General features: G+C 37.1%; 1 protein-coding gene across 4 annotated transcripts in view; it reads left to right on the top strand.

Annotated features, from left to right (window-relative positions):
- Positions 1-656: 656 nt before the first annotated feature.
- The window catches only part of LOC107687666 (MAP7 domain-containing protein 2-like), a 23884-nt gene continuing 3521 nt past the window's right edge, over positions 657-21019 (top strand). The window contains exons 1-16 of one of the 4 annotated variants that reach the window (XM_016485086.1): positions 657-988; positions 2930-3040; positions 3158-3265; positions 3418-3495; positions 4068-4231; positions 5612-5711; positions 10941-11036; positions 13051-13163; positions 14621-14736; positions 14908-15311; positions 16123-16273; positions 16748-16919; positions 17303-17407; positions 17953-18003; positions 18268-18322; positions 19502-20333. In XM_016485086.1, the coding sequence (XP_016340572.1) occupies positions 946-988; positions 2930-3040; positions 3158-3265; positions 3418-3495; positions 4068-4231; positions 5612-5711; positions 10941-11036; positions 13051-13163; positions 14621-14736; positions 14908-15311; positions 16123-16273; positions 16748-16919; positions 17303-17407; positions 17953-18003; positions 18268-18322; positions 19502-20333 (2699 nt within the window). In that variant the 5' untranslated portion in view covers positions 657-945. Of the gene's footprint in view, positions 989-2926; positions 3041-3157; positions 3266-3417; positions 3496-4067; positions 4232-5611; positions 5712-10940; positions 11037-13050; positions 13164-14620; positions 14737-14907; positions 15312-16122; positions 16274-16747; positions 16920-17302; positions 17408-17952; positions 18004-18267; positions 18323-19501; positions 20334-21019 lie in introns of all 4 variants that reach the window. The other 3 variants (XM_016485087.1, XM_016485085.1, XM_016485088.1) reach the window with 3 other exon arrangements.

Here is a 21019-nt window from a genome sequence, read left to right as displayed (position 1 = left end):
AATATCTGATCCTCTTTCACCTAATATATTTTTATTTGAAGTACCTGAAATTTTAAAATGTTTTTTTTTTTTTTTTTTTTTAGTAATGAAGTAGGCCTATTACATTTGCATATTCATTGCTCTCTGACGTTGGTTATGGTCACAAGACATGCAGGTAAACAAATAAAAATATTTCATTTTTTCAGCAAGTGTTTTATTTTTATTAATTTTAAAATTGTTTTAATTGAACATTTTTATGATTTAATTCATGATTAACTTCTCATTAAACTCATAAACCCCATTTTGGGAAACCTTGACTTCTAAACGTTTAATACACTTCATGTCAACAAATGGAATATATGTTCTTTGTATTTTTATAGGCTATCAGTGTGGTACAGGATTATCCTAGTTAAATCAATGTGAAAAACGAGATAGTTCAAAAGTAATCTAAAAGTAGTCTGATTATATTACCTAAAATGTGTAATGTATATGGATGGACCTACGTTAATAACAACAATTTCTGTCAATATAACATTTTATAATTTTACGCCTACATGTGTCATTTGTAAAGTTTTGCTTGTGAACATGTGGACGTAGGCAGTCTTTTGTTTCTCGTAGACCTAAATCCGTTTCTCTGTCGTGGTTTACGCCGCTGGGGATGACGTCACGCCGTGTTTCAGCACCACTGCGCTGTCCAGCCTCTCGCGACTCTCCTCTTCACCGGACAGAAGAACTTTCCTCTCGATCGATTCTTCACTGCAAACCTAACAATCTGCGATAGCGCCACAGAGCGCGTTCTGCTGAGAGTGTGGAAAGCGGATCGGGTCCCGGGAGCGCAGCGGCAGTCCAGGAAGAAGCTGGCAATGCTGGTTCCCTTGGCTTGATTTTTTTTTGGGGGGGGGTAGCGTTTTGCTGCGGCGCTGTCCGTGGCATTGCGGTTGGAAGAGGCGCCGGTGGACCGCGAAGATGGCGGAGAACGCTGTCAACACCGATGTCAGTACAACGACAGGTGAGCTACTTGCGCAAAGGTAGCGTTCCGTCAGTTGTGTTTGCATGTGCATTGGATGAGTAGGACAATGCCTTGCTTACACACTCAAATTCCCATGCTTATGATGCTACAGTGGGGCGATGAAGAACAATGACGTGCTCATTCGAATAATTTCCTTCTCCAAAGCTTAAAGCTGCTGTCTGATCTGGCAGACAAAACCCGCTGAAGCTATGATTTATGACGCGTTTACATCGTAACAGGCCTTGCTGCACTTCGAGACCGGTTTTTCATTTATTACTTTTACTTTTTTTAGTTTAGCCTGTCTGTTGCACACAATTGTCGGCGCGACTCGATGCAGGGGTTTATTGTTTGTTTGATTGCTATCGTCAGATGGAGCAAGTCCATTGTTTCTGTAGCCTACTGCGTTGCATTTTCATGGCATGGGAGGTTCTCGAAAGTTGACGGGGCGAGCACCGCCCGCCCAACGCTATGAAGTCAAACTCGGATGAGACTGAACCACGTCCATTTGCCAAATGAATGTAATGGAAAATCGATGGAGGGAGCTACATCCGGCTCAGGAGCTGCTTCAGTCGTGTGTGTGATCTAAGCAGCATCTGCAGAACTGTCGCTGTCCTAATGCATGTTACTTTTGTGTCCAAACATGTACATTTGACACACATATTGACAGATCATTGTAGCACACTTGTGTTTTGACAAGTGTAGGATAAAGTGTATTATAGTAGCATTAATAATAATATTACATATCCATATATACACTAGGTGTGTGTGTGTGTGTGCAAATGAAATCGTATATTTATTATTATATTTATAGAACTAAATAAGCAAAGTAGGGTCTTAGATTCTCAAATGATTTCCTTCAAGGTTTCCTTCAAGAATATTTTTATTGATACCATTCTTAATATCGAAACCATTTATATAGAGCAGATATATAAAGATATAATTATATGAAATACATTTTCAGACACATTAAGAAATGTGATTAGATGTTGTGATGGTTGTTTCTTTGACAAGAATTTCAAATCATGTCTTTAGATGATTGAAAATATATTGTATGCTCTACCTCTATTGTCTGTAGTTAGACCTCATTATTGTCAGGAGTTTTCTGCATGAACATGGCATGAGTATTTTTAGTTGTAGTGCTGCGTTGCGTTGTTTATGGAACTATATGTCATTGAGCTCAAACATTCTCAGTGAGCTTTATGTCCACTCTGCTTCTTATAGCAGAGGGTGTGTGTGTAATGGGAATAGAGCTAGGGAAGCGGAGAGGAAGAGAAAAAGCAAAGAGACGGAGCAGACAAAGGACACCATCATGAGTGAGCAATTTATTTAAAAGACATGTCATGCAGAGGATAGAAAGGAGGTTGAAAACTGACCTTACTAAACTAAAAAGAACATCTGACACAATGCATTTTCACTGCTCTGTCAAGAACCATTTCAGTATTTAATAGTTTATTTTTAGAACCAACTGTACCCTTCAAGGCACAAAATGCAAATTTCTTCTGTACTAATCTGCCTAATTTATTGATTGTCAGTGAACAGTGTTTATGTGTTCTAGTGGATGCAAATCCCTGTGGATGAATGATATAACGTCTGACTCTATTAAGTGTATGTGTCTGTGAAATGACTGATTGACCTTATACAGTAGGTGAAGCAAAAGTAACTAGGCCACGGCTTCAGATTCATAATCCAGTCCGGAATGAATCAATGGTCTGTTCTTTGTCCTTGACTCAGAACAGAAATTAAAACTCTGTTTACCTTAATTTGTTCAACAGTAATTCTGTAATGCTCTGTTTTATCTCTTTTTATATACTTATATGTGTGTGTGTCTTTATAGCTCAGATACAATATCTCTGTTTAATAAGGCCAGCTATGTATCAAGGTCCCAAGCTTGCCATTTCAACCAGTTTTCATCCCTCTTGGTGTGTTCTTTTTTCTCAGCAGTCACTCAAGTAATGACATCACCTTTAACTCCGGAAAAGAGACCGCAAAGCAATAGCCATGCATCACCAACTTACCAGAAAACCAACCAAGGCAGCCCTTCTATAAAACACAGTAAGATCAGCCTACATTAATTTGTAAAAGCACACATTTTAATTAAAAAGTGTGTGTGTGTGTGTGTGTGTGTATACATTTTCTCCTTCATCCTCGTCCTTTGTCTTCATCCTGAAGCTGATGCTCTGACTCCACCCACTGTCACCGAAAAGAAAACTCAAACCAATGGGCACGCTTCACCTTCACACCATCCACCCAATACCAACGCACTTGCAGGTAAACAATGTAAGTCCCACAGTTTCTGTTGGTGTCGTGTGGACGTCTTCTGTCTCATCTGATTATGTGTCTAAGAGCAGCTCAAGCTGTGTAAAAATGTCTAAGAGATAAAGTGTCTATTTTCCTTTGTTTTTATGTTTCCCTGTCTCTCTCTCTCAAAGATATGGAGGGCTATCTGAAGACAGATGATAGAATGAGACTTGCCAAGGAGAGACGTGAAGAGCGGGAGAGGAGTTTGGGTAAGTGTGTCTGTTCATGTCTCTGAATGTGTGGGTGCAGTGAATTCAGATAAGTGACTCACAGGGGCGATTCTAAGATTTCGGAGGAATATGAGATGAAGGTTTAATCTATGCATGTCCGATGATTTTATTCAAATTAACTTACATTGCATCGAAGGTCTATATTTTATCAGTCCATGCATTCTTGGACCTATGATCTTAGTGTCACCATGATTTACTGTTTGAGCTACAGTAATGAATAAATGGAACATCATTTTCTAAATCAAATTAATATTAATAGTGGTGGTGTATTGCATTGCACATGATTTAGTGATTTTCACAGGACGCTAGATGCAGTGCAACTCAAGGATAACAAAACAACTTTTTTTTTTACTTCACACATACATTAACACAATGCTAATTGCTAAAGGTTTTGTCCCATCTAGTGTATATTTACATAGACATGAGAACAGCCCCAAAATTGCTGAAGCTGTCAGTAACAATGATGATGAGCTTTGAGATTGCTGGTGTTGTTTCATAACAAGCCAAAATGAAGTAAATAGTTTCTCTCGCTCTCTCTCTCTCTCTCTCAGCTGCACGGGAGCAAGCTATAAAGGAGAAGGAAAGGCGGGCACAGCTGCAGTATGAGAAAACGGTGGAAGAGCGATGGAAGCGGCTGGAGGAGCAGAGACAGAAGGAGGAGCTTCGCAGAGCAGCCGTGGAGGAGAAGAGAAGACAGCAGCTGGAGGAGGAGAAGGTCAGCGATCTAGTCAAATGCATCTGTCCTAGGACTCGATGTCCAAGCAAGGAGTCATGAAAGAGCAGACACTGTTTTTGTTAATTTAAGATGGACACAAGATGCTATTCTTCCCTTGACCTTTCAAATGCTTTCAGATTTTCTCATATGGCACTGATATGCCAGATGTCAGGACACAATTAGATAATCATTGAGTCCAGCCAGTCAATTGAAACCTTCTTTTGTAAATAATCTCCAATAGCTTTAGGGCAATTAGGCCTGCTTGTATTGTGAATAAATTTGAAGCAAAATGACATTTTCAGCAGTTGCACTGTATCTATGGCAATGAAATCCTGCCTTGCCATGTAATATCACCCACCCACAGGACAGACACTATTCTTACACACTCATTTATCTGTTAAGAGCCTGTGAGTGTTTACTGGGTTCTGTGGCTTGTGATACTTCTCCAATCAGAGGGATTTGGCCAGATCAGATCAGTTCAGACTTTATTTTAATCCTTGTCTCTCGCTGGGCTGCGGATTCATTATTCTTCTCAAACACGGCTTTCATCTGCCACACAGTAAGCTTTCACAACTATGTTCATTTTGGAAAGGCTGGTCCTGAAAAGGAGTGGGCAAAGAACGAAAGAGGAACAAGGTGGCATGCGGGGGAGGTGATGCTGGACTCAGCAAATGTTGCTGGAACCATTTTCATAGATGCAAAGCAAAGCAAATACAAATGGAAGCTTAAAAGAGATGGCTGAAATTTGCTTCATAAATGACCATGTCAATATTTGAGGATGCAACTTGCTATTCATGTGGTGCCTATTAGTGCCATATCTCTAGAAGTGAATGTTTTAGAACTTAATGAAGGAAATTAAGGTGTTATTTAGTACTTGATTTGGCACTACACTGCCAAAGTTTGGGGTTAGTACAATTTATTTTCACAATGTTTTTGAAACAAGTCTCTTATGCTCACTATAAGGCTGCATTAATTCGATCAATATTAAGTTGTGCTGCTTAATATTTTTGTGGAAACCTTTTTTTCAGGATTCTTTGATGAATATAAAGTTCAAAAGAACAGCATTGGTTTGAAATTGAAATCTTTTGTAACATTATGCATTTCTTTACTGCCACTTTTAATCAATTTAATGCATCCTTGATGAATAAATGTATTACTTTCTTTCAAAAAAAAAAAAAACTAAATGAAAGTCTTACTGACCCCATACTTTTGAACAGTATATATAGGCAATCATATGGAATTATGGGTAGTGTAGATGAAGATCATTCTTCTATCAGTGCATATATCTACACCCCTTGTGGCTGTACTGATGTTGTTGGTGTAAATGTCCACTGGTGAAGTGAGTGTCTGGTGTTTCCTGTGCTGGAACGGCACACACAGGAGCGTCTGGAAGCTCTAATGAGGAGATCACTGGAGCGCAGCTTGCAGCTGGAGAACAGGAATAAACGCTGGGCATGGGGTCCCAACGGCACCGCTCAAGGTGAGTGTAATGCACACGCATCACACTGGATGAAGAAAAACAGAGACTGGGAGGAGGGGAGTGAGCAGTGATGGAGTGAGAATGGTAGTAAGACACTACTGTGAGGAAATGTTTCATGGTATGGTGGATTTCAACAGTCAACTCAGGTTCAACTCAATGAAAATGCTTCTGTGTTGCTTTTTTCTAACTAAATTAAATTTCATTTGTTCAGCATTTTTTCTTTTCCATTTTGGGTGATTTGTTTATTATTTTATCCTTATTAATTTTTTAAGGTTTCAAGAACATTTATTTTCAATTTTTGACAGTGCGGTGCATGTTAAAGAAGCTGTTGCAGCGCTGCTGTGTCACTGCAGTGCAGTGTGTCCTTGCATTTTGTATGATTTTCATCTGGGCTTTAGGACACAGTGTTACTAGAACTCAGGTTTCATACTTCAGCTCATCAGAGGAAGGACAGGCAGCCATGAGTGAATCATGAATCATGAGTGACGCCCCGTCCTATTGGCTTGATTTAGATACAAGCACATTAATTGAACAGTCAACTTAGTTTCAACTCATGAAAATAATTCTATGTTGCATTTTTCTAACTAAATTCAATTTAATTTATTCAGCATTTTTTCTTCTTCATCTTATATGATTTTTTCATTATTTTAAAATGTACCTTACTGAATTCCTGCTTTATTTTATTTTCAGTTTTTGACAATGCAGTGAATGTTAAGAAGCCGTTGTAAAGCTGCTGTGACACTGCAGTGCAGTGTGTTCTTGCATTTTGTGTGATTTTCATCTGGGCTTTAATACACAGTGTTACTAGAGCTCAGGTTTCATGCTTCAGCTCATCAGAGAAGAAGGACAGGCAGGCATGAGTGAATCAGCACTTTCTGCGTGCTGCACCTCGTCCTATTGGCTTGATTTAGATACAAGCACATTAATTGGTTAAGAAATTGGTTATTGATTTGGGGCCTTAGATTTAATCATTTAAGAAGCTAGGGATGTTCAGAAGGAAGAAAGCTTGTTTGTGTAACATTTCTGAAGGCATTTATTCATCCAAGTCATTGTAGATTGTAAAATTTGTGAAATCTAAATTATTTAAATATTATTATTATTATTATTATTTTAACAAAATAGTTCATTCGTTTAGCAGATGTTTTTATCCACAGTGACATTTGAACGTTTTGTAATAAAGGGATAGTCCACTCATTGACGACCCCGGGCTGGACTCCGCTTCGTCCACAGTGAAAGCCAATCCGGGCGATCCACAGCGCGAAGTTGATGTATTTCCTCAGGAACCAGCATGGATCAGCTCCAGACATGACGAAGCGGATATCGTCCTCTTTTGGAAGGCCAAACAAAGTAGTTCGACATGGCGGCGGCAACAATACTACAGCGAGAATCAAAGTTACGCCTTCTTTCTTTGCGTGAACATTTGGGCAGCATTATGCAAATCTTCCCAGATCGTGACGTAGGTATGTGGGGGCGTGTTAGAACGAGGCGTTTTAGGTAGACGTGGTTGACTCTTAACTTTTATAAATAATATCTCTTTGGATTTGAGACTTTAGTCTTTGCAACTTTACAGAACTTGAGAACACTCCAAAGAGAAAGGAAAAATTTAAATAGCATCATATGACCCCTTTAAGTCGCTGGGGTATATTTGTAGCAATAGCAAAAATACATTGTATGGGTCAAAATTATAGATTTTTCTTTTATGCCAAAAATCATAAGAATATTAAGTAAAGATCATTTTCCATGAAGATATTTTGTAAATTTCCTACTGTAAATATATTAAAACTTAATTTTTGATTAGTAATATGCATTGCTAAGAACTTAATTTGGACAACTTTAAAGGCGATTTTCTCAATATTTAGATTTTTTTGCACCCTTAGATTCCAGATTTTCGATCTCGGCCAAATATTGTCCTATCCTAACAAACCATACATCAATGGAAAGCTTATTTATTCAGCTTTCAGGTTATGTATAAACCTCAATTTCAAAAAATTGACCCTTATGTCTGGTTTTGTGGTCCAGGGTCATAATTTACTCACACATGTAGTGTTGAGGACTAGTTACATGTAATGGAATGATGTAATTTAATAACAAAATAAATGTAACTGTAATCAATTACAGTTACTGAGAAAAAAATGTGTAATTAAATTAGTTGAAAATGTTAAAGATTACAAAGGGGGTTACATCTCAAATATTCTACATCTGAAAATTTTCACACACATACAGATTTAATTGATTTCTTTCCCAAACTGCATTGTCTGCTCTAAAATATGAGACACCAATGTTTCAGGAGTTTAGGACACAGAATAGGCCATGTTTAGTCAATAATTGTTTTGTTTCCAATTTTGGTTTATGTCTCTGCTTTATTTTTTTTAGATTAACTGTTAGATGCCAGTGTTTCCTGTATGCAAAGATTTGATTTAAAAAAACAGTTTTATAGCTATTAAACTATTTCCTCTTATGATTTTAAATCTATATTCAACCTCAGAATGATCTCAAAGTGAAAAGATTTTTCAATATTATATATAGGCCTATATTACCTGATTTTGTAGTGCTGTGCTTTAAAAATAAATTATTATAATCTTAATTGAAATGATGAAAGATTCTGAAGGTTAACCCTGCCTGGTTTAAATGTTTGAAAATGATTAACAGTTGAAAACATTTGTTAGAAATTTAGAAAAGTAATAAAATGTAATCAGTTACATTTCTTTAAAGGGGTGGTTGAATGCGATTTCACTTTTTTAACGTTAGTTAGTGTGTAATATTGCTGTTTGAGCATAAACAATATCTGCAAAGTTACAAAGCCGAAAGTTCAATGCAAACGGAGATATCGTCTTTTAAAATTCTGGTAGTTTAATGCCTACAAAAACGGCTGGTAGGGACTACAACGTGTTTCTTCCCGGGTTCGTGACATCACAAAAAGCTTTAATCAGGATAAAACTGTATATTAAAAGCTAACATAAGCAGTAGCATTTACAAATAACAGCATATCTAAAAGTATGAGACAACAACAAACAAAAAACATAGGCCTACCATTAAAAGCCGTGCTTGCACAGGTTCTGCATGATCCTCTTCAATAATATCCTCTGCTTCTCAATCAGGCTAAAACTGATAAGCGATATTAATGACGCCGTTGTTTACAATACAACCGGAGCATATGCCGCTGAGGTGAGGGGCGGGACATAGGGCTGCTCGATTATGGCAAAAATCGTAATCACGATTATTTTGGTCAATATTATAATCACGATTATTTAACACGATTATGAGTGGGCCATACGACCAACACTTTATATGAGTGATTTATTTAAAGATAGTTATATATTAAATATATATTTCCTGTAAATAAGCTTGCTATGACATCTATATTTTAGAAACCAGCGAAATTTCACAATTTTCAATACCACAGCAGAGTATTAGGGTAACTGATATTAGTAACAAACAAAAAAGTCCTCAAAATTATTGAAAATAATTAAACTGTCAGTAATAAAAAAGCCAAGGACAAATGCAATAGAATAAAAAGATACAAATTAAACAAACTGTGCTTTAAGGATTTTTTATGCAAGTCTCAAGTATTTAGTTAACAGAAATGAATAATCAAATGTAAAATAAAACAGCATAGTCTTCACTGTAAGAATTAAACTTTCTTTGTTTTTTATTAAAGCTACAAAATCCTTCACTCAAGAGCAGTGTGTGATTTTGAATTTGTCTTTTTTTGTTTGATTAATATTAAGCACATAGTCGCAGCAGGAAAATAGCCCGATGTCACTTTGAGAGCCGCACGGATCCAATTTACCGTAACACGCGTATTTTCATTCTCAACTCTTTACGTTCATGTATTACATGACCGACGAAGGTATACCAGGAATATAGCCCGCTGTCACTTTAAGAGCCGCACGGATCCAATTTATCGTTACAACTGTTTACGTTCATTTATTACATGACCGACGGTGGTTTACGTGAATAATCACTACGCGCCGCATTTTGACACATTTTTGCGTGTATTTGACCATTTAGGCGCGCAGCTTGACCTAAAGTTGACTTTATGTCCGTGTTCTGTTCCGTCTCTGCACTCATAATGTTACACAGAAATCCTCCTGAGGAAGCGCAAGTTCTCTTTAGCGCTTTTAAAAACATGAATAAATCTAATACACTTCAATAAATCAAGCACGTCCCATTTTGCAAAAATCACGTTACATGATTTACTGATTTGCATGTGAAATTGGGCTTTTATGGAGGAACGAAAGCACACCGTTGCGAAGGGGGCGGAATGGGGCGCAATAATCGTTTTATCTAAATTATTGTATTTTCATAGTCGTTTTAGGCCGAAATCGAAACTGTTTTTCGAATAATTGCACAGCCCTAGCGGGACATTTAGACGCGCACTAGAGGCGGTTTAGCCAATCACAACACACTGGCTTACCAATCAGAGCCCATCGCCTATTTCTGAGGGCGGGGGTCATACAAGAAAGAAATGATCAGCGCGTTTCTCAGAGAAGGGACAGAGCGGTGTGGAATAAAGGTAAATTATGTGAAAAATAATAAGTTTTTTTAAAAACGAAGCATTAACACGTTAGACTGCACCCCATAAACACAATCAAGCCTAGAAAAAAAACAGTGAACCACCCCTTTAATAAAGTAATTGAAATAGTTACACTACCTATTACATTTTAAATAGGGCAACTTGTAATCTGTAACCTATTACATTTCCAAAGTAACCTTCCCAACACTGCTCATTGTCATTCCAAACCTGTATGACTTTATTTCTTCTGTGGAAGAAAAAAAAATTGAAGAATGTTTACAGATAAACATTTTCAGTTCACATTGACTTCCATTGCATGTACAAAAAATGTCATGTAAAAAAATGCAATGCAAGTCAAAAGAAAACAGAAACAGAAATATTTTTTGGGTGGTGAACTACTATCCCGTTTTACCCCAGAAATGTGAATGCTTATTGAGAAAACTCATGAAAAGTGTGTTCTGATGTTTTTTGATGATTGTCGTGTGTGAATGTGAAGGATGCAGGTTTTGAGTTTGAGTGTGTCTGAATCAGCTCAGCCCTGCTCATTGTGTCTGGCTGCCATGCTTAAAGAGCGCCAGAGGATGTGGTGAAGTGTTTAGGTGTGTGTGCAACACACACACCACCCCAAAAACACACGCTTCACCTCAGGGTGCCCAGTCTGTCCATAACGCTCTGCTGTTTCTGCTGTGCTCTACCGTGACTCTATCGCCCAGGTGACTGGGAGAATGCCCCGCCTCCTCTCTCTGCTGCCTCCGCCCTCCCCCATGACATCGCTGCCCCCTCTCCTTCTGCCATCGAATCAGGCAACGGTATGAACCCTAGCTGGCCTTTTCTCATCCCCTCTTACCCCCGTTTTGGTTTCCATCCCAAAACTCTAAACCAGCCTGCTCTCCTTCCCCTGTTCCTGCTTGAGCACTTAGGGGGCTAACTAAGTGGGGTAAATGCTTGCATATCCAGATGTGACCCAGCTGCATTTCAGGTCTCAAATATTTTAGGTCTGTTCATAAATGCTATGTAAAAATATTTGACTTGAAATTGTTTTTTAAACAAGACCCAGCAAGATAAGGGGATGAAAAGAGGAGGTTGCTTTCAAGTAAAATAATGTCCAGTATTTGTTTTGCTGAGCAATTCACATGCTGCTATACCTAATCTGAATGTACAGTGCCTTGTAGAAGTATTCAGTCTCTCAATCACTGAATTACAAATTCTTCATTGACATTCAGTTTCATGTGATTTTTCTTTAACTTCTAAGCACTGAAAAAAATTAGTAGTGTCTGCTATGGCAAGTGCTAACGCTTTTTTAAATATTCTGACTTTGGATGTTTGCTTGATGGGTGATAAAACTGGCCAACAACAACAAAAACTGCTTATAGGCTTAAGGTGCAATCACATTTTCTCTGGCAAATTCCAGTCTTTTGATTAGAAATGCATGCGATGCTGGATTTCATGCAAGAGTGAAAGATTTCCACATGCAAAAAGTGAAAATTGGTCACACAGATTGTCTGTATGATAAAAAAATAAACTTTGTGTGACCAGTGCTTCATACATCATGACAGTATTGACAATAAACAATGAACCTTTTTTGTCTGCAAAATTGTGCAAATTTGATCACATTTTACAATGAAGGAGAAACCTGAGCCACATCTTGTGACCAGGTATCACACCTGGGGATGACTTCTGTTGACTTTGGCCAGTACAACCACATAGAAACCACCCAGAACACTCTAGAATATGCATTTTAACATGCTAGCAACACCCTGGCAACTTTCTAGAAAACACCTGCATCAAGACTTGGATTTGCAAAGGACAGAACCAATTTTTTTGCAATATAAAAATACCCATTAGTCAAAAAGAACATGGTGAAAAACATAGGCTAGTTTCTTGTCTCAGTTCAGCTGACAGTCTTTGGCTCTATTTCATTATGGTGGTAAGCAATATCAGTGCTTTGAAATAAAAACTTCAGAGAATGGGAGAATTGATGAATTCTTTAGCACGGCACTGTATATTCAGTGTGCACTTGCTCTGTGGCTCAATGCTTGGTTGGTGAAAGTCAAAGCAAATCTGAATGTCTGTGTGCTGCGGTGTCTTTGCGTGTTTTGTATTGATTGTGAGTACTTTTTTTTTTTTTACTTACAACTTCATGTGTGTGAACCAATACTTTAATCACAGCAATGTTGTTCTTCTGATATTGAAGTGTGTGTGCATGTTTCTGTTCTTGGATGGTTTTTCTTTCTAATTAGATCTCAGTTGAATTGTTTTATGTATTTAAGAGGCATGGGCACATTAACATAACCACACACACACACACATACTTGCATTTGTGGTTTACGGGGACTCTCCATAGGCGTAATGGTTTTTATACTGTACAAACTGTATTTTCTATCGCCATTCACCTAAACCTACCCTTTACAGAAAACTACTGGCAATTTTTGAATTTCATAAAACACCGTTTTGTATGTTTTTTAAGCCTTTTGTTTTACGGGGACACAGGAAGTGTCCTCATAAACCATGTTTACGTTGTAGTACCCATGTCATTATACACATTTGTGTCCTCATAAACCATATATACCAGTACACACACACACTCGGCAACAGGTGTATTATCTTATTAAAGCTTCACACAGGAGCTGAATCACATCTTTGTTCATTCGTGCCACTGAATAAAGTTTTTGTTTGTTTTGTTTTAGATAACCAAAGAGTGTGTATGTGTGTACATGTGGCTTGCTTAATGTTTAATGTTGTTTTTCACGCTGTGTAGCCACATGTGGTAATATTGACAGATCTGTTCTGACCAGGAAATGCTGCCATGTCTCTCCCACGCAGTGCCCTCCAGTCCTCACAGGTCACCATACAGAGGGTCACCGAGTCGAAGAAGAAACAACCCTGTGCCAACAGAAGAGTCCAGTGGAGCTCTCAGTGCCCCCAACACACCCAAGGTCAGGACAGATCTGGAACAAACTCAAAAGCACACCTCTTCTGTTCATAGGGGTACAAGACAACAGCTTTCAATAAAACAGGCTATATACTGAGAGCGCAATTTTAGTTGTATGGTCCACAAAGACATGCAGAAGAAAAAAAAACACTTTTATACCTCCATGGTAGGCTATGTATTAGGTTCTATTTTTAGGATCATTTTTATTATTTATTTATTTGTTTAATCAGTTATGTATGTATATGTTTAACGTTCTATAATAGATTTAATAACCAAAAAAACTAAATTTTGAGGCATGTTGCCCTATGCTATTACAGCAGCTAGTTATCAGCTACTACTCTAAATAAATTAGTTATTATTCATGACCCTAGTGAAAAATAAATATACTAAAAAATGTATTGAAATACATTTATTTAATTCTAAGTATACTACAAATACATTTATATGTTTATGTGCTTAATAAAAATACCTTGCAATTGTACTGTTGGCATACTTAACTAGTATACTTAAATTGGAACGACTAATTTTATACTTAATGCACTTTAATTGTGTGGAAGTAGTGCTGAGGTCCAACTAAAGATATAGTGAAGTATATTTGATTGGGATAAATTGGAACTATTGCAAGTATACTTCAGGTACACTTGAAATATCTTTCATTTAAAGACTGATATTAATCAACGATCATACGATCCTCATCAGTAGTGGCATTAAAATGCATTTTAGGCTTAATATTACGAAATGTGCGCTGTGCACAAAGTTTAATTAGAAGTTGTTGTTTTTTATCAGCAAGCCTTGAGTAATATGTCAGTAAATATGTCAATAGATTTGAACTATACTCAGTATAAATTAAATGTCAAGTCAAGTCACCTTTATTTATGTAGCGCTTTTAACAATACAGATTGTGTCAAAGCAACTTTACAGGAAAATAGTGTGTCAATAATGCAACTTGACAATAGTAAACACTCAATTTTCAGTTGAAGGCAGTTCATCATTGTATTCATCATTGTAGCGCTATACAAATAAACTTGAATTGAATTGAATTGAATTCAGTGATGTCATCATCCAGCTCAGTTCAGTTTAAATAGTAAAAATGTATTTTAAATATATTACTCTTTTACTAGGGGAAAGCAGAATTGCCATTGCCTTTTTACATCTACTCTGTCAAACAAAGTTGATTTTTAATTATATTTAATCAACTTATCAAAGATGCAGTAAAAAAAATCCAGGTGTAAATGCAGAAATAAATAGCTGACTTCTGGAAAAACTGATTTGGAGATGAAATCCGATATCAAGTGATTTAAAACAGCAGATTATCGGTTTCTTAAAGACTTCTCTTTGGAATTCCCCAATGGAATGTTATGACATTTTTCTGTGAATAATTACACAGCAAAGGAAACTGTTGTGTTGCCATATGGCAGCAGTGTACCATAGAGCATTATGTGTTGTTTGTGTTTGTTGCAGAAGGAGAGATTGCGTAGAGAGAGGAGGACTGGCTCTCCAGCCACAGGTTCTCCGGTTAGGCGAGCTAAATCTCCTGCTGATGTTACCCGGTGCTCTGCCTCACCTGCCACACCTAAGTAAGACACACACACACACACACACACACACACACACACTTTCCTATATATGTATTATTTCCAGTATATATGTAAGATGTTGACAAAGTGACCTCTGATTAATTACACGTTTTATCAGTAATGTGCTGACTATAAGCATCTGAATCAGCTCTCTGTTTGTATGCTTTGAAGGTTATTGCCTAAGAGTCGTACTCAGTCGCCCTGTACAGTGCGGCAATATCCACCCTCCCCTATGAAACACAGACCCGCCACACCGGTCAGTGACAGCAACAGGAAGACAGAAGACAAGCAAGCTGAGGACATCAGAAGTCAGGATCCTAAGGAGGGCAGGTCTCTCAAGGCTGAGATCCATCAGAACAGGAGCCCTAACAATGAAAGTCTGGATAAGGAACCAAAAATGGAGACAAGTGTTTCCAGCACACCACCTCCAGAAAGAAGAACAAAGATAGAAAATCACATTAATGGGTCAAAGGAGAAGAAAAGTGTAGTTTTAGAAAACCAACAGAAGAAGAATGAAAAGGTGGAGACCCCTGAGAAAAAAAATCCCAAATCAAACTGTAATGATGTGACTGCAGGTGGGTCTGAAACCTGGAAGACAATATGAACCTCCTTCAGTGCACTAGTGCAGACTTACTTTATCATACAGACAGTTATCGTACAGCTCATTTATCATATTTTTAATGTGTATATATATACACACACACATACACAAAAGAAATTTTAATCTGTGGGGTTTCTGCCAACATTGCAGGTGCTTTTTGTATGTGTTTTTCAATTAAATTCAATTAAAATTTATTTGTAAAGCACTTAAAAACCACAAACTGCTATGCAATTATAAGAAACTGAAAGATATCTTATAAAAATACAGAAATAAAAGATAGTTTAAAATTTTAAATGCATAAAAAAATTATAGAAATTGATTGATATAGATATATTGATATATATTATATATATATATATATATATATATATATTTAAACTATCTTTTATTTCTGTATTTTTATAAAATATCTTTCAGTTTCTTATAAAAATATAAAAATAATATATAAAATATTTCTATCTATATCTATGTATATCATGATAGATACTGGTGCTGTGACATATTGACATATATTGACTATATATGTCTATATCTATGCTATAAGGTTTTGATAATATTGTATACCATGCATACATAGCCTCATTAGTATAAAAGAGTTACTATATATATTAGGCCCTTGAGACTAAAGGGATCCCGCTTTGTGGTCTTCCTTATTTTTTGGACTTGTTTAAACTCATTTGAACTGCAATGGTATTCATCAGTTGTATTTATGCCTTTCTCATTCACAGCAGCTTTAAATTGTGAAAATGATTTACACTCGCTTATCTTGTTTTACTCTCTCACAGATCCTTCTCCTCTGAACTCTCCTGGCAAGGTGGTTGCTGGAACGACAGATGCTGAGGAGGCGTCTCGTCTGCTTGCAGAACGCAGACGTCTGGCCAAAGTTCTGAAGGAGCAGGAGGAGAAACAACGCAGGGAATTGGAGGAGCAGGAAAAGTATGCGTGTGTATGACTGATGCTGTATGTCTCTGAACTAGTGTACAAAGCGTTCAGTGCTTGCCGAACATGACTCAGACATTTCTTATCAGTATGCGTTGCATAACTGTGTTCACAAATGTTTTTGAATCTTGTGCTAGAAATTTTAATCTGTGGGGTAATTTCTGCCAATTTTGAAGGTGCTTTTTGTATGTGTTTTTCAATTAAAATGTATTTGGTAAGAACTTAAAAACCACAAAGTACCAAAATGCTGTACAATTATGAGTCTGAAAGGCATCTTATAAAAAGACAGAAATAAAAGATCATTTAAATTTGTAAATGCATGAAAAAAAAAAAGATTTGAATAATTTTCCTGAGTGATGTTTGTATGTCACTTGAATACAAGAGTACAAGAGTGAGATTTTGGTGGTACAGGATAAAAGGCACTTTTGAGACGTTTTCTCATGAGACTGTGTTGGTCTGTGTGATTTTCAGACTAAAGAGTGAGCAGCTTAAGAAGAGGCAGCTGGAGAACAGAGCTCGACAAGAAGAGAAAGCTCATCAAGCTGAGGAGGAGAAATGTAGACAAGAGCAGGAACGGAAGAAGAGAGAGCAGGAGGAGAAAAAACAGAAGGAGAAGGAGCTTCAGGCCCAGACGGAGAAAGAGGTCAGAAGATTTAAAGTGAAATTAGCCTTTTTAGTCACTGGACCAGAAGGCATTAGCTTGCTCTAAACTTCTGAAGAATGTAGAATCCTGTTTCAAAGCCAACAACAAATAATGACAAGAAGTCATTTTACATGGGTCCCAAATTTATTTTCACCTAGCATCCTTTTCTTTACTCCACTCTTCTAAATCTTCCATTTCTCCACAAGAAATATGAAGGAATCAAATAATAAGGCCAAGTACATACTGCAGTTAAATATGGTTCTAAATCAGCTCATAGTTGAACCGCTCATATCTATATCAGTCTATCTATCAGTCGATCTGTCATTCTTTTCTGTCTCTGTCTGTAGATTCCTAACCTTCCGTTGTGTCTATGTGTTTAATAGAAAGAGGAGGCAGAGATTCGTGCTCAAAAGGATGCTGAGCGTCAGCGGCAGGAGAGAGAGCTTTTCAAACAGCAGGAGGAACAGGAAAGACAACAACGAAAAAAGGTAACACGACCAGCAGCAAGCCACCCCTAGTGAAACATAAACATACTAAAATGTATTTGAAATACATTTATTTCATACTAAGTATGCTATAAATACATTTACATATTTATGTGCTCAATAAAAATTGCACCCTGCAATTGTACTTTTAGTATACTAAACTGGTATACTTAAAATCCGCTAGACTGGAATAACTAATTTTGTACTTAATGCACTTCAATTGTGCTGAGGTCTAAAAGTTAGATATACTGATGTATATTTGACTGTGCTGAAGTGGAACTATTGCAAGTATACTTTAGTTACACTTTAAATGTCTTGCATATCGACATTATACAGGGATCATACAGTACAATCCTTATTAATAGTGATATTAAAACACATTTAATACTAAGAAATGTGCATTGTGCAACTCCAAAATAAATGTTAATTATAATTTTATATCAGTAAGTCTTAAGTGATATGTCAATAAATATGTTATGTCTAATATAATATGATATAAAAACTATCCATAGAAAAATACTAAAATGTGCTTAAATTGTTCTCTGCAGAGAATTGAAGAAATAATGAAGAGAACTAGGAAGAGTGACTGTGAGATGAAGGTATCAGTGAGAAACAAACTGTCCATCACATTTAACTTTATAACTGTTCAGTGTCTTCAGTGAGCTGAATAAAGTATGTGTACTACACTGTAGTAAAGTGTGACTCATCACAAAACAAAAGCAGTTAAATTAGACTATACCGGCATGGATTACCATCCATGTGAATGTGACCCAAATACCCCTTTTTGTGTTAAATAAAAAAAAGTAGAGTGTAAATGATTGCTCTGAAAGGTAAAGTAACAGAATGACCTGATATTCACTCAGAGAGAGGACAGCCCAGAGCCCTTGTCTCCTGTCTCCCACCCCATCTCTCCTCCAGGTACGACTCAACCCTGCTCTCTCACCCTCACTATCACACACCAAACATTGTTGAAACCCATGTTAATAACAACATTTGAAAGTATTATTGGGTGTTTTTTCTATGTGGCTATCCTTAGAAATGATACCTACGCATTGAGGGTTGCCTATTTTGTGAATGCATCTAAAAGTGTTCACTACTGCCAGTCCGTTTTTAGACTGTTCTCACCCTAGAGGCAAATGTGTATATACTGCTAATGTATCAGGCCAGCCCTGCTGGTATTTTTCCATCACTGCAGTATCTGCAGCAGTGGCAGGAGAGGGCAGCAGGGGATCGTATTCGCTGTCAAAGGTTGTGTTCAAGGTGATCTTTTCAAAGACTGCACTGACTATATTTAGTCTGCTCTGCATTAAATTGCAGTCATTTGTGTGGCTTTTGACTATATTAGGTGTTTTAGAAAGATGTGTTTGTGACATAATGCACATAATGAATCACAAAATACAAAAACAACCAGTGTACAACATGTTCAGTTCAGTTGTCTTGCTGTCACTAGCCGTCTCGAATGTGACTCATATATTTATAATAAGCATGCATTGCATAACAAATGTTAAGAAATGTTTTGTAGGCTTGCGCTAGAAATATCTACTAATAGTGAAATTTTATTTACACTATAATACTTAGAAAGGATGCATTAAATTGAACTAAAGTGGCAGTAAATACGTGTTACGATAATATGTATTTCAAATAAAAATGATTCTCTGAACTATTCATTCATCAAAGAACCATGAAAACAGTGTATCATGGTTTCCACAAAAATATTAAGCAGCACAACTGTTTTTAACACTGATAATAAGAAGATGTGTTTCTTGAAGACCAAATCAGCAAAGATTTCTAAAAGCTTAAAATGACACTGAAGACTGGAGTAATGGCTGCTTTGCTATCACAGGAATAAATTACATTTTAAAATATACTAAAAATATATTAAAGAAAAAAGGTGTTTTAAATTGTAATAATATTGAATCAAATTATTCAAAAACATTAAACAACTTGCCAAAATATATGTAATAGACAGTATGTGGTTTTTCCTTACGTACCTTTAAAAAATGTGTGCCTATGACATCTGTTAAAAATTTGCAGACTAATATCAATCTAAAAATATTATTCACTATTATAACTGTCCAACACATCTTTTCTTCTCAGGTAGTAACCATTTGATCTCAAATGCTGAAGTCAAATCTCAGGCCAACTCCATTCAGACAACCTCTGTGCACGGCCAGAGCGACAAACAGGAGAGTCCAGGGAAACCACCAGAGAATGGATGTGCGAATGAGCAGATGAAGTCACCTGCTCACATGCCCTCGAAAAATCCCTCCTTGAACGGCCACGTGAACATGAACTCTACTGCGGTTAAAACCCAAGAGAAAGATAAGGTAAGTGAAGAGAATGCCAAGACTATTAGACAAGAGAGCGAAGAGCTAAAGACCCAAAGTTTACAAATGAAGGAGGAGATAAAGCGAGAAGATGCATCAGCAGCAAAGGTGCAGGTAACCCCGCTGAAGAGCTCGCCTGAAAACACAGTAGCAGATATTAAGAGTATTGTGATGACAGACAAAGCACCTGCAAATACTCCCACTCACAACAACCTGACCAATGGAAAAAGCCAAACTATCACTCAGGTGGCCAAACAGGAGGCCAATATCCAAGTGAAAACACCTGATTCTGTACAAATGAATGGACAGGCCACAGCTCAGGGACCCAAGAAGGAAATCACTGTGAAGAAGTCAGACATCCCTCATGCTAATGGACAGGGGAGCTCAACGGTAACTGTCCCGCAAGCAACGACTGTCCCTCAGGCTGGTGGACATATGATAACACAGAAACCAAAGGAGGGAGGGAACGACAGCCCGCCCTCTTCCTTGACCCCGTTGCCAGAGTCAAAACCCCCTCTGCCTCTTATTCGTCTGGACACTTTGGAGGGGAAGAGTGGAGCGGCAGAGGACTCTGCAGATGAAGTGCAGTACATGGAGGTTAGGTGAGTTTGACACAGTGACTGTGTCAACATATCCTGTACACTGGACTGCCCTACACTGACCAGGTAGGAACTGCATCCCAGTAAGACAAAAGGTTCAAAAATCTGAAAAAAAAAAAAAAACAATTAGAATAAAATGTATTTATGATTTTTATTTACACACACTAATCTGCAGCAACCTGTCATCAACCTTACATCTAATGTAATCATTATTGAGACCTGGTTTAAATATATATTTGTATATATTGTACAGAAAAAAGTACAAAAACAAACAGATGTAAATAAAATGAGCATAAGAACAGATACATGTTACACAGTATATGTAACAAAGTAAATATAAATTACAAAGTACATTCATATGATTAAATATATGTGACCCTGGACCACAAAACCAGTCTTAAGTCGCTAGGGTATATTTGTAGCAATAGCCAAAAATACATTGTATGGGTCAAAATGATCGATTTTTCTTTTATGCCAAGTAAGTAAAGATCATGTTCCTGTAATATGCATTGCTAAGAACTTCATTTGGACAACTTTAAAGGCGATTTTCTCAATATTTAGATTTTTTTTGCACCCTCAGAGATATTCAAATAGTTTTATCTCGGCCAAATATTGTCGTATCCTAACAAACCATACATCAATGGAAAGCTTATTTATTCAGCTTTCAGATGATGTATAAATCTCAATTT

This window comes from Sinocyclocheilus anshuiensis, unplaced genomic scaffold (genome assembly GCF_001515605.1).
Source record: "Sinocyclocheilus anshuiensis isolate Anshui unplaced genomic scaffold, SAMN03320099.WGS_v1.1 scaffold281, whole genome shotgun sequence".
Classification (NCBI taxonomy): domain Eukaryota; kingdom Metazoa; phylum Chordata; class Actinopteri; order Cypriniformes; family Cyprinidae; genus Sinocyclocheilus; species Sinocyclocheilus anshuiensis.
The sequence above is the reverse complement of the archived record's forward strand: the minus strand, read 5'-3'. Positions and strand labels throughout refer to the sequence as shown.